The sequence below is a fragment of the Trachurus trachurus genome (assembly GCF_905171665.1).
Source record: "Trachurus trachurus genome assembly, chromosome: 13".
NCBI lineage: Eukaryota > Metazoa > Chordata > Actinopteri > Carangiformes > Carangidae > Trachurus > Trachurus trachurus.
The window spans coordinates 18,813,554-18,825,743 of NC_139892.1; the positions used below are offsets into that span (position 1 = coordinate 18,813,554).

Consider the following 12,190-nt stretch of genomic DNA (forward strand, 5'->3'; position numbering starts at 1 on the left):
ATTAGGGCTAAAGCTACTGAATGAATGGAAACTTTTTTCCCCCCCAATTCATAGTTGCATGACCTGAAGTGTCTCAAATCCAGCTGCAGAACTTTGTTGTATGTTGTTGTGCATTTCTTCCCCACATTTTTGGTAATCTGTTTGCTACCACTGTACAATAAAATATTACAAAGAAAAAGTTTATATTCTGGTTATACTACTTACTGAACTCGCAAGGAGGCTGAGAAACCCTCCTGGCAGGCAGAGGAGGCTGCGCGTCAGGGTGAGTCGACTGTTGCCCGTTTTCTTGACTATGGGGTATCCTGATCCGTGGGGGAACCTGTGGAGTTTGGTCCTGCTGCATCTCATCAGCTAACGCCTTGGTGGGAGAAGGGCTGCAGGGTGCAGAGGTACAAGACAGGTAAGCACAGGGTTGGCAATCGGGAGATGAGACCTCGGACATGTTAATCTGAGATCGGGTGAAAATCCCACGTAGTCGGGTGATTTTATTCATCCTCTGTTGAGAAAGTCGCTCTGCTCAGATCCCCCCGGTCTTCTCTTTTCTCACTCCATAGTAAAGACTACAAAAATAACTTTGTTCATTCTGGAACCTTACTCCAGGCACCTACAAGAACAATATCCACTCGCAGGCAGAAGAAATAACTCTGATGTGAAGTGATGAGTCCACACATTACTGTCTGCTGCTGGCATCCCTCTGCTCTCCTCCTGCCTGACCAGTTTTTCCCTACTTTTGGTTTTAGTTGCAAGTCTGAACCTGCACTAACTTGAAGATACAGTCATGTAAACACAGAATACCTCTGGAACCCCCCCATATACACACACAAAACACAGTATGTGTGCACTACAGATGTGTTATTACCATGTAATGTAAATGTACATGCCAGAGTGTCTATTAGAGGTGTGTCAGCATTACATTTTCATTATTTGAATATCACAATCTGTAGTCAATAATACCTTGCCCTAACAAACCTGCTTTTTTTCAATGGGGTTGTTGTTTTCGAAAGCTGCAAAGCGAGCAAGGTGTTACTGCCCGGTGAATACTAACAGTGGGATTTCAGGAGAAAGTCTCATCAATGTTGTAATAATACCATTAATTCTGATATAAAGCGTCCACAATAACTGTAGAACAAACATTTAATACAGTACTAGCATACCGCAAAATGCATTTTGATGGTACCCAGAGTGACCCCTTCAGCCTGCAGCCTTACTAAATAAGTGTTTTCTAATAATAATATAACATAATTTGGGAAGTATTTGCAAGAGGTAGGCCTATCCTTGACGACTTCCCTCTGACAGTGTTTGAGAGGACTTACACAGACAACTGTCAGATAATCCACAAATCGAGGTATGCAAAGCTTGTCATATCATACACAACAAGACTTGAGACTGTTGGACTGGACATAAAATCCATTCATGACTCTCACACATTTTACCTAACACGTCAAGGAGCTCTTATTTTTGGCCCAACTCATTCCAACTGTATGCTGAACTATTATTATATTACCTGAAATACTGACAGTATGGTTTAGTTTCAGCCCAATGCAACAGATAACTGATTCAGCAAACATTACCTCAACACAGTTCCACTCATTTAGTTCTCTGTCCATGCAAATAAAAAAGGCACCCTAAAAAAGTGCGTATAAGCATAGTGCTAAACAGCCTATAAACTGTACACTATTTCCTTGCTGACAGGAAAGCCAAAAATATGCCCACACGCCTGCTTCGATCTATCCAGAGTTGTGAAAGTTCCTCTTTATTCCTCCGTCATTTGTGAATTCTCATCTCCTCACAGCCATTTAAGGACATGAAAAACAGCGGTGACACAAAATGGCAAAATAAAGTTTTTAGCTTAAGAATATGTCACATTGTGTACAAGCAAATACTTAGTTTAACAATTCATAAATGACTGCCTTTTAGCTTGCCGTTTAGCTTGCCGTTTAGCTTGCAGCAGTAAAAGTGGGATGATGCAGGACAAAAAGACGTGTCACAATAACAGAAAAGTACTTTCGGTTTACGGTATATTACTTTTTCATTTTGACAATCTACTTCGTTCATTGCTGTTACAGACAGCAGGCCGGTCATCACTCCACTTTAACATGTCAGGTGTTACAGTAGGCAGCATTCAACAAGCCAAAAAACTTGCCAAACGGTCTCTGGGCTGCTTCTAACGCAGAAATACTGCTCAGTTTGCTCTGCTCTGGTCTAATTTAAGACGGGCCTACAGTACCAAGGTGCTCATGTCATGTCCATTTCAAGACCACATCTACCTTAATTCATACACTATATTCACTTAAAATTAGCGGAACAGGGTCCACACCTGGTCTGTTAAATAATAAAAGCACAAAATGATATACAAGACCCACAATGACGGGAAACTGACCTGATGACACAGTTCCTCCTTCACAGAGGAAGAGTGCTAGCGAGATGCTATATTTAGCTTGCTCTCTGTTACTTGTAACAGATGACAATATGCTGAAGAGACTATAACCATTCCTTCTCCCCCCCAAGGTTGCCTGTGTGCGAACTCAGAAATATGGGAAAATATTTTATATTTTAACTTGAATCACCTGAAAACAGATAGACCTGGGCCCTTTTAGCTACAGTATGGTGTTAACAAATGAGGGGAATTTTTGCTTGTTGCACTGCTTTCCTGTCTATTTTGTCTAAATTACAGGTAAAAAAGTAGCAGTTTGACACACCAGAGCAGCATCTACCTTGTCCACACATAGTCTGTGTTCATGGTTAACATGTTTCCTAAACAAATACAGCCAGTATGTTCCTGCAGATAGAGAATATTGGTGGGAAAGCTGAGAGCACCGTTTCTCTCCAAGAAAACAACTAATCTCCTTGACGCTTAAACACACTTTAAAAAAAAAAATGTTTTACAAAATCTCATTTTATAGGTTTTATGTTCTTTATAGACCTATAGGTAACACAACAATACCAATGTTCTCTAAATGTGTAGTGTCCTAGAACAGGACAGAATATCTGATCTCATCAAGTCTTGTTAAAAAGTTTAAGTCTGGTAAAGATAAAACTCAAACTAAACTACATTGTTTTTGTGAAGCACACTGAGTTTGTGCTTGTCGCATGGAATGTACTATATAAATAACACTGTTGTTGTTGTTGTAAAGGTCTAACTAACAGCACCTAGCACTAACAGCACAACATAGCAGAAAACATTAACCCAGCAACACAGCAAAGCTTCCTTGTTTGAAACACTGACATGGAACAGAGTGAGGGGAGAGAGGACACCACATGCTAACAACAAGTAGAGACACAGCAGAGAGACATGCAGAGATATGATTATATCAATGTTACCCGTATGGACATGTTCAAATGGAGTCCTCTTCATTGATGAAACAACAATCTTAAAAACACTCACACATCGGAGGTAAGGGGGGGAGAAAAAAAAGAGTAGGAGGAAACAAGCAGCCAACTACTAGATGGGAGGAGGCAACGAGAGGCAACGAGAGGCAACGAGAGGCAACAAAGCACACTCATAAGGAAACAAGAGAGCTATGAGAGAAAGTCAGTGTTTTAGTGTCAGTTTTTAGAAGGGGCAACAAAAAGTTCCTGGTAACAAATCACGTTGTGTCTTTATCTTTACGTCTCACTCTCTCTTCTTCTGTCACTCACAGGAGCTATAAGGGAAGGAGAAATTTAAAACTGCTCTATGTTGTTCTCCATTGTAACTTCCTCCCTCTCTCTATACAGCTAGCTTCCCTTCAAAACACAGGGAGCGTAGGCACATGTTTCTCAATAGCCGTACTCCACAGCCTGAGGCAAGGTTTAAGGTTATTTTCCTTAAACTGGTGATGAAAGACATAAAAAACGACTACACTGAGAACTCAGCACATGTTAAAGAACTGCTCATGTCTCATCAGTGGAACTAGTGAAGGACAATAGTCTGCTGTTACAGGGTAAATGTGAAGCCTCTTAAATGTGAACAAATGACATTTGCAAGACATTTAAACCCTGAAAGTAGGATGTTCAATTCAACATAGAGAATGATTGTCAAGAAAAGGTCTCAGGCACAGAACCTTTGACAAAAAAAAGCAGACACACACATGCACAGACTCATGTGGTCAGATATAAACAACCACAACACGAATGCAGCTTGACAGAAAAGCGCATTTCGCTCACAGATGAGAACTCAACAGGCCTTGTATGTGTCTGTATTCGACAGGCCGATGAGCTTTATGTCCACTCTGTCAGTTAATGCTCAGGCTTTTCAGTTGCAGGAGGTGCATCTAATTTTAATTTCAGGAAGTTTGTACAGTCACCAATATGTTTTTTTGTGTGTGCCTACTGTGCTAATCTCTACTGTAGTTGAGAAAATGTATATTACCATTTTGTCCAACAGATGGTAGCACTGTCTTCCGAGAAAGGCACTACAAAACAACTGCAGTGCTGACAGTTTGCAGGAAGGGTTAAGTCTCTTTCTTAAACAGAAGACTAAAACACAGCAAAACAACAAACACTTTAATCAAAAAATTGTCTTACCAGTGGGCCCTCGGAGACTGTGCAGGAACACGCTGCGGGATTGGTGGAGCACCTTTAGGTCCTCCTTTTGGTGGCAGAGGTGGAGCGTTTCTGTCGTCACTAAGGGAAGCTGGAGAGGAGACCGGGGACATTTTTCTTCCTTCGTCACAAACCACATGTTGGGCAGACGGCAGGATGGCTAAAGTGTTTGGCCGAGTTGGTGCAGAGGTATGGGTGGTGGAGGTATGGGTGGGGACCAAACTGTGGGGCTCACTCTGTACAGGGGGGGCTTTAATCTCACGCCTGTCTAGTCTAGGGGACCCAAGGGTTCGAGGAGGAGGTGAGGGGCTCAGGGCGGAGGTGAAGGGCTGCGGAGGGCAGTTGGGTGTGCTTCGCGGGGGCACAGGGGGTAAAGAGGTTTCAGAAGTTTGAGGGACATTAGGGGCAAGGGGACAATCCACCGGAGGACTCGAGCGAAACTTTGTCCTCTCTTTAGGCACAGGTTTCTCCCTCTCTCCATCTATACCTCCATCCCTGTGTTCCTCTTTCCTTTGTCTGGGTGCAGCTTGTCTTTTCTCAGGAACAGACTTCTTCTCCCTCCCATTTTCCTCTTTCATCCTGGGTCCATGTCTGTCCTTAGGGACTGGTTTCTCTCTCTCTCTGGGTGTGGGTCTTGGTGTTTCTCCATCTCTCGTTTCCCTTTGCACAAGGGCAGGTTTTTCTTGCACTGGGACGGGCACAGGTCTCTCTCTCAGTGGCACTTGAGTGTGTCCTGTTTCCTGTGCAGAGTGAGCGTGTGTGTCCGACTGCGTGTCACGATTATTGTCACGATGTGTTTTGCTAAGGCTAGCCAAGATGCGTCTCTGGTGACCCGGCAGGCTGATGCCCATCCGCTCCAACTGATCTTGCGTGAGGTTGCGACATTGCCGTGACGTTGTCAGCCCGGCGTTCTGAAATGCCTCTGAATACTGCTCTAGACGAAGTATACATAACCACTCCAACACATCTGGACAGAGTTCAGATTGAGACATGATTGATGTGTGGGATTGCGGCATGCATCCACGTCCACAGACTTTAAAGCGACTCAGATCATGGCCGGCACAACCTGTAGAAGTGAAAAATTATTTCAGGTATTACAAAAGGCAAAACATTATTTCACAGAAATAACAGGTATATTGTGGCATTTTCAATGAAAACAAGGCAGAAAGCACAAGATCAAAATATAGATTATTCCCTTATTGCAAGCAACATAATTTTTCTTTTGGTCCACAAATGGATCATTATATGTCAAATTAGTGAAATTACAGACCAGATGATTAATAACACTTCAACACACAGTGGACTCTGGGGGTCGGCCAATTAATCAATGCAAAGTTTGGCTCTTAGAGATAATCAGCATGGGTCTGTAACTAAGCTCACAAGGCCAAATTTACAAAAAAATGTCTGCAGTCATCCACAGACAACCTCATTGGCTGCTACAGAAAGGTGTTAGCTCCCCCTTGTGTCAGTTTCACAAATGTACTATCAAGAGTACAGTGTGGTAGGAAATGTGCCAATGTGTTGAATGTAACATTACTTCAAGGAGTACTGTAAGATTTAAATTCCTAGCTTTCAAAGCTCAGTAAATGCAAGTGGATTCTATCTAAGAACATATATTTTGGAATATCTGTCCGTTCTGTGTATATGTGTTTTTTTTTTTTTTTGTTCTATGGACCGCCGCTGTGTCCGAAATAAAGTATTGAATTGAATTGAATTGAATTGAATTGAATTGAATTGAATTGAATTGAATTGAATTGAATTGAATTGAATTGAATTGAATATACAATTTAAATGACGATATGGTGATAAAGTACACCTATGGTTAGTTGTTGGGAATTAAAATAGCAGAAGGCCTCAACCTACTATTTATGTAGTTTCAAGAAAACAGTGTTAGATTTATGATTTGGAATGGTTGAAAGTCAGCGTGCAACAGTGAAGCCTCGTACTATTACTGAGCCTGTCTGTCTTTGATCTATGTTTTGTAACATAAACATATTTTATTCATCAGCAGTGTTCATATACATACTGTACATGATCAAACCTGAGCAGTTTCCCAGGACCAGAGAAACAATAATGAGTAGCCACGGTAAGGTAAGGTAAACATATTTTAGTTAATAATTTAGAGATTACAACAACATACTAGTGTTATATATCTGCCATCAATCACTGAAAAGCCCTTATTTGTCAACAGTGGTCACACTCTTGAGAAATATGTGACAACACAGAAGCAGAAATACCTTTGCTTCCTAGAAGACAGACAAAAAATATGACTAGCAAGACTGCAATGGTATACATCCATGATAGGGGCATTTTTATAGACTACAAACAGAAGTGTCAACGTTGTTGTCAGGGTAGATGATTCTCACCTCAGCCAAAAGAGGAAGTTGATTTCATGCCTTGATGCAAAGATCCTCTAGCAGTTTGGGCATTTTGATAAGCACTGTGCGACTCAACAGAACTTCAACTCACATTAATTTCAGTTTTCATTTGCGTTTTGTGTATTTGTGTAAACTCCAGCTGGACTTCTATTCAGTTTCTTTACGGTGTAACTGCATGAATTCTTCTGATTATAAAACGCATGTGACTTCAATGTCAGGGCTGGACAGACAGTACAGACGGCACTGTATGTTTCTAACTGAACTTAAGGTTGATTGCTGTCGAGCTGCTGACTTCAAGTTAGCACTGTAGTACTACTACACCAACTATGGGAGGAAGTGTTATTGACACATCAAGTGTTGACACAGCATTTCACATCGCCTCACTAATTTCTCACTACATCTCAGACATGAGACTTGAATGCTGCAGAAGTGTATTGGAGAAGCCCCTCCCGTTCTCCAAGCACTCTCTTAACTCACCATCCACTCTTGTTCTTCTGATGCAGCACGCATTGAGATCAGTTATGTACATCGTGACGCCTGCTGACTAACAAACGGCAATGAAAATCCAACTCTCAGCATTCACACGCGTCTAACCTGCCGACAGTAAGCAGTAGCTCAGGGCAGACTGTACTTGTGATGCATCACAAAAATTAATTTTAGCAGTGATATAACTAAACCATACCTACAAAGGCTTTAGTGTTGCTGTCAAAAATATTTATCAACACCTTTCACATTCACTTGCGCTTCATCTCTCTGCCTCGTACCTCTGACCACAAGGGAAGCTGCTGGTTTCCCAGACAGAGCCACAAGATAAAAGTCTCTCCTCAACACACACGAGTGTCTTTGTGGAACCTTCTATACTGAATATTATTTGTTTCAAAACACCCAACATGTCCTTGGGTGAAAATTGTAAATTAAAATACAAATAGCTGGATTTGCAATTCTTTTCAGTTCCGCTTAATGCAAGCCAAGGTCTATTAGCTTGTTTCATAGGACTGCACCAGATTTTTTTTTCTGTTGCTGATACAGTTTACACTTGTATTCAAGTATAACAGGGTGAGTAGCCAGCAAGTAAAAGGTAATCAAAATAACCATGGTCTCATTAAAGCAGAAGTAAGTGGTCCGGTCGTTTTCGCTAATGCTGCGTTCCAGGTAGGCTTTTGAAATCGTAAATTACAGCTTCAAGTCACAACTTACGACTTTGTAGCGTTCCAGGCAACCCACTCGTGTTTCTCCGACCTGTTTTACCGGTGAAAGTCACTATAACGGCCACTCGTAACTTCTGACCCGTGAACTCGTACCAGATCGAACTGGTACGACTTCACGGTCGGAAAAATACGAGTTTCCTTGAACGCACCATAACAGTCCTCGTCCCTACGTCACCACATTCACGGCGTCCCTTGGCTGCACACACAGCCCTGCATGCCGTTCTCTCTCCTCATTGGATAAAAACTGTAGGATACGATAAAAGTTTTCTCCTGGGCTCAGAGCAGAGCAGAGTGACTGACAGACCCGTGTTTCAGACCAAACACTCTATGTAAGTGATTGCTGTCGGAAGATAGAACTATTTAAGACTTATATTAACACAAATATATCACTTACTTCTGCTTTAATCAAAAAAAGGGGTGGGCTATCCCTTTGTGAATAGTACATCCCACCCTATCTTGGTATATCTTTAAGAAGCATTGTCACAGTTAAATTTAAATTCTTCAGATTAAAGGGGACATATTATGGAAATATCACTTTTTGAAGGCTCTTTAATATATATTTGGGTGTTTGTCTTGCCTTCCGGCCCCCAAAATGTGAGAATTGACAAATAAATCTGTAATGTGCAGCCTCCCAAGGTTGAAATCCACATGGTTTTACGAGCTGCTCCCTCAGTTGTCTTCCAGTGATGTAACTAGGACTCGAATTTGCATAATACCACTGCTACCTGGTACCAGTAGAAGGGGAGGGGTGGGGCAAGCAGTGGTTCATTTGCATTTAAAGGGACAGGCACTGAAACCAGCCGTTCTGAACAGGGCTGTTTTGAGGGTATAAAAAGAGCTGTGATGTTTGATTCTTGGGGTATTTTGACAAAAGCATGTCACAGACATGTCTTTAAGAGACCTGGGAACCATTTTCATTTGTGGAAAGGGGGCATAATATGTCTCCTTTAAATTTAGTTAACAGAAGCTAACAGGCTCACAGTGCATCCAGAAAAATAAGACACATATTAGATGCCTGGTTAGTAGCAGATTAAACAAAACTGAAAATACAGAAAATGAAAATGAAAATTCAATTGATTCTATTGGCTGGACGTGGGTGTAGAGGAGGGTGAGTGAGCAAACACCTCAAGCCACACTATCCAGTCCAAGCAACACTTATCACCAGTGTGTGAGCATGTTGAAATGAGCGCATTTCATTTCCTGTCAAGTGTTTCCTCTAACAGGGCCACAGAGCCATGAGGGCAGTGTGAATCTTGCACTAGTCTTTTAGATCAAACACAGTTCCTATTTTTTGAATTGAGGAACTAAGTAACATTTCATGCGATGAATTACAGTGCGGATGGCCTTCAGCTGTCACTGGGGTGTTAGTCATAAACTAAACACGCAGACAACGTCTAAAAATTACATTTGAACATAAACACACGTACGCAAACGCACGCACACACACAAGTTTAAGTAGCTGGTCTCAGCATCTTCGACCAGATGCAAGTTTTGCTATCAGCACTTTGGAAGAGAGAAACCCTTAATCAGCTCTGTGTGTGTGTGTGTGTGGGGGGGGGGGGACATTAAGATACACTAGTGTTATAGGTGAGAAAAAAACTAAAGGTTGTTGGGAAGCTGTTTCACTAATGCACCCATGACAAGACACAAAAATACAATAGATAATCTCTGTGTATCTACAACTGAATTATTGCTTAAGAGATAAAAACAAAGTGTTCAGATTTTATTGTAACAGAAAGTCCTGATTTATATTTTTCCACTGAAGAATGCAGAAAACTAATGGCTAATGGTCTTAACTGGAAAATACAGCAGTGTGACATCAGCAGTAACAGTTCAGAGCAAACACATAACATATCAGGTATGAGGAAGACTAGCCGAGGACACAACGTGAGTTCATGGGGGAACAGTGGCTCAAAGTAGCACAGTGTGGGTGGTGCACTGCACAGAATGTAGAAGTGAGGAGTCTTGACTCCACCTTATCTGAAAATAAGCACAGTCAGCATCACTTTCTGCAGAGGAGGAGTTACCACTTAACCCATGGCCCAAAAAACCTGGCATTAAACTCAAATAAAGTCTCTGGTGCTGGAGTAAATAGTCTTATAGTTCACCTCCAGAGTTCAGGATAGGAAGTTTAAGCCAACTTCAAAGAAAAGGTTCACTTTGGAAACCACAATTCCTGTCTGCCATCATGATCCAAAATCAAATGAGAGTGTTGATATCAACTCTACCCCTAAACTCACATAGATACTGTAATATGAAAGACTTGAAGCAGGAGGAACCATAGATAATTTATTGTACGCTTATTTGATTGTTTTTCCAAAGTAGCACAGTAAAAATTTACACTCTGTCATTTTCAAACTTTATGATCAAACAGCCAACATACGCACCTTTGGTTTTAGTCTCGGTGAAGCTTGACCATCTCATTTTGAAAGAACTTGCATACTCAACCTGGCACTAAAGTCCTCACAGGGGCCTAGTTTCACTGTCTCACCCCCCTCTGTTCGTTCAGCACCTTCTCCATCTCACAATTACCAGCTTTGCATTGTCAACTTCTCTATTTGTGAACAAAACCTGTCAGACTCTTGGATGCACTAACGGTTAGTTTGCTTTCTACCAGGTGGAGATAGATTTTACATTTTTGGGGTTATTGCGTGGACGATTTTTCCAGTTTAGAAGCGGGCTACCTGCCTCCTGTGTTTATTCAAGATTCAATCAAGGCACTTTATTGTCATTGCACTCAAACAACAAAACAAAATGTAGTTTTTCGCAACAATCGACCCATGTAGCAGCATTCATTTATGCCATAGACACATCGGTATCTCATCACATCATTATTGGTGACTTCCTTTTTCCGAGGCCTTTATTCCATTTTCTGCACTTACCTCAATTCATTTATCTCTCCACTCTTTCCTTCTCTGTTAATCCGTCTCACCCTTCATCCCTCTCTCTGCTTCCGCCCTCCCACTCAGAGAGCTGCCAAGAACAGGCTCTCTGTGCTGCCCTCACAATGGGGCATTCTGTTGCCCAGGCTCACACACACACTGACAAGAGGGAAGGAAACTCGTGGTGGGGGCCCAACCCAAGTAAAGGAACCAGTGTGTACACCTAATAAAATTACGTGTAAAGTTGGTTGGGGCAAGTGTATAAATTGGGGGGGGGGGGGGGGGGGGGGTCTCAGAAATTGTGTTAAACGCCTCATATCCCATTTTAATTTAGCCAGGATGTTCCAGTTTTTCTGTGTTCAGGTGCAACATACAGATTTGAAATACATTATGTATCACTTGAGCTGAAGTTATTTCACAATGTCCAATAAGGACATGTCTAACAAACCTGATACTTGAGACATACAGTACTTGATTAAACACAGAAACATAAACCAGCTGTGGCATGAACTGAAGTTTGGACATCTATCTGCTTGTAAAACAATTAGGGCTTCATGAATTTATTCGGCATTAATTAACACACCCAAACTTGTAACACAGGGCAAGAATTGTCAAATTAAAATTCAGTCTCCTCAAAGCTTGTGCTCGCAAGAAACAGCCACGGGCTCCTCTGAACTAGCCTACTAAACGGGGATGCGAAAATGAAACTAACTGATAAGTAAGAAGAGGCTATAAAAAGCCATCAAAGTATTTCTGGCTTGAATTTTCCACTGTCTGATCTTTCATTAAAATAATTTTAGTTAAGGTGGAGGCCCTAGAATATTCTCAGATAAACAAATTTAAAGCAGCCAGTGGTGCAGGGACAGTTGTTTGAGTAGAAGAAAGAATAGATGCAAGTAATATCAGCTAATTTTGGATCCCCATGTCCTGCAGTCAATAAAAAAGATGAAACTGAAGAGAGGCTGGCTTCTACAACAGGGTGATGACTCAGGGCGACAACAAACCCTAAACTACTTCAGGAAACAGAAGCTGAGGCTTTGACAGGCCTGCAGAAGCCCCTGACTGTCTGTCACACGTCTGCGGGTAGCTCGCCAGCAAGATGCACTAAATATATCGTAGTACTACCTGAAGTCATCTACCTGGTAGAGTGGGTGAGAGAACTCATAAAATGTGAGAAGAAACGTTTACCACCGCGGAG

At 41.7% G+C, this 12,190-nt stretch overlaps 1 protein-coding gene across 1 annotated transcript in view; it reads right to left on the bottom strand.

Moving 5' to 3' along the window:
* arap1 (ArfGAP with RhoGAP domain, ankyrin repeat and PH domain 1) overlaps positions 1–12,190 on the bottom strand; it is a 47,374-nt gene that overhangs the window by 31,054 nt on the left and 4,130 nt on the right. The window contains exons 2-3 of the mRNA XM_083984615.1: positions 4,507–5,590; positions 205–374 (exon numbers count right to left, since the gene is read on the bottom strand). Of these exons, the coding sequence (XP_083840741.1) occupies positions 205–374; positions 4,507–5,540 (1,204 nt within the window). The 5' untranslated portion in view covers positions 5,541–5,590. The remainder of the gene's footprint in view (positions 1–204; positions 375–4,506; positions 5,591–12,190) is intronic.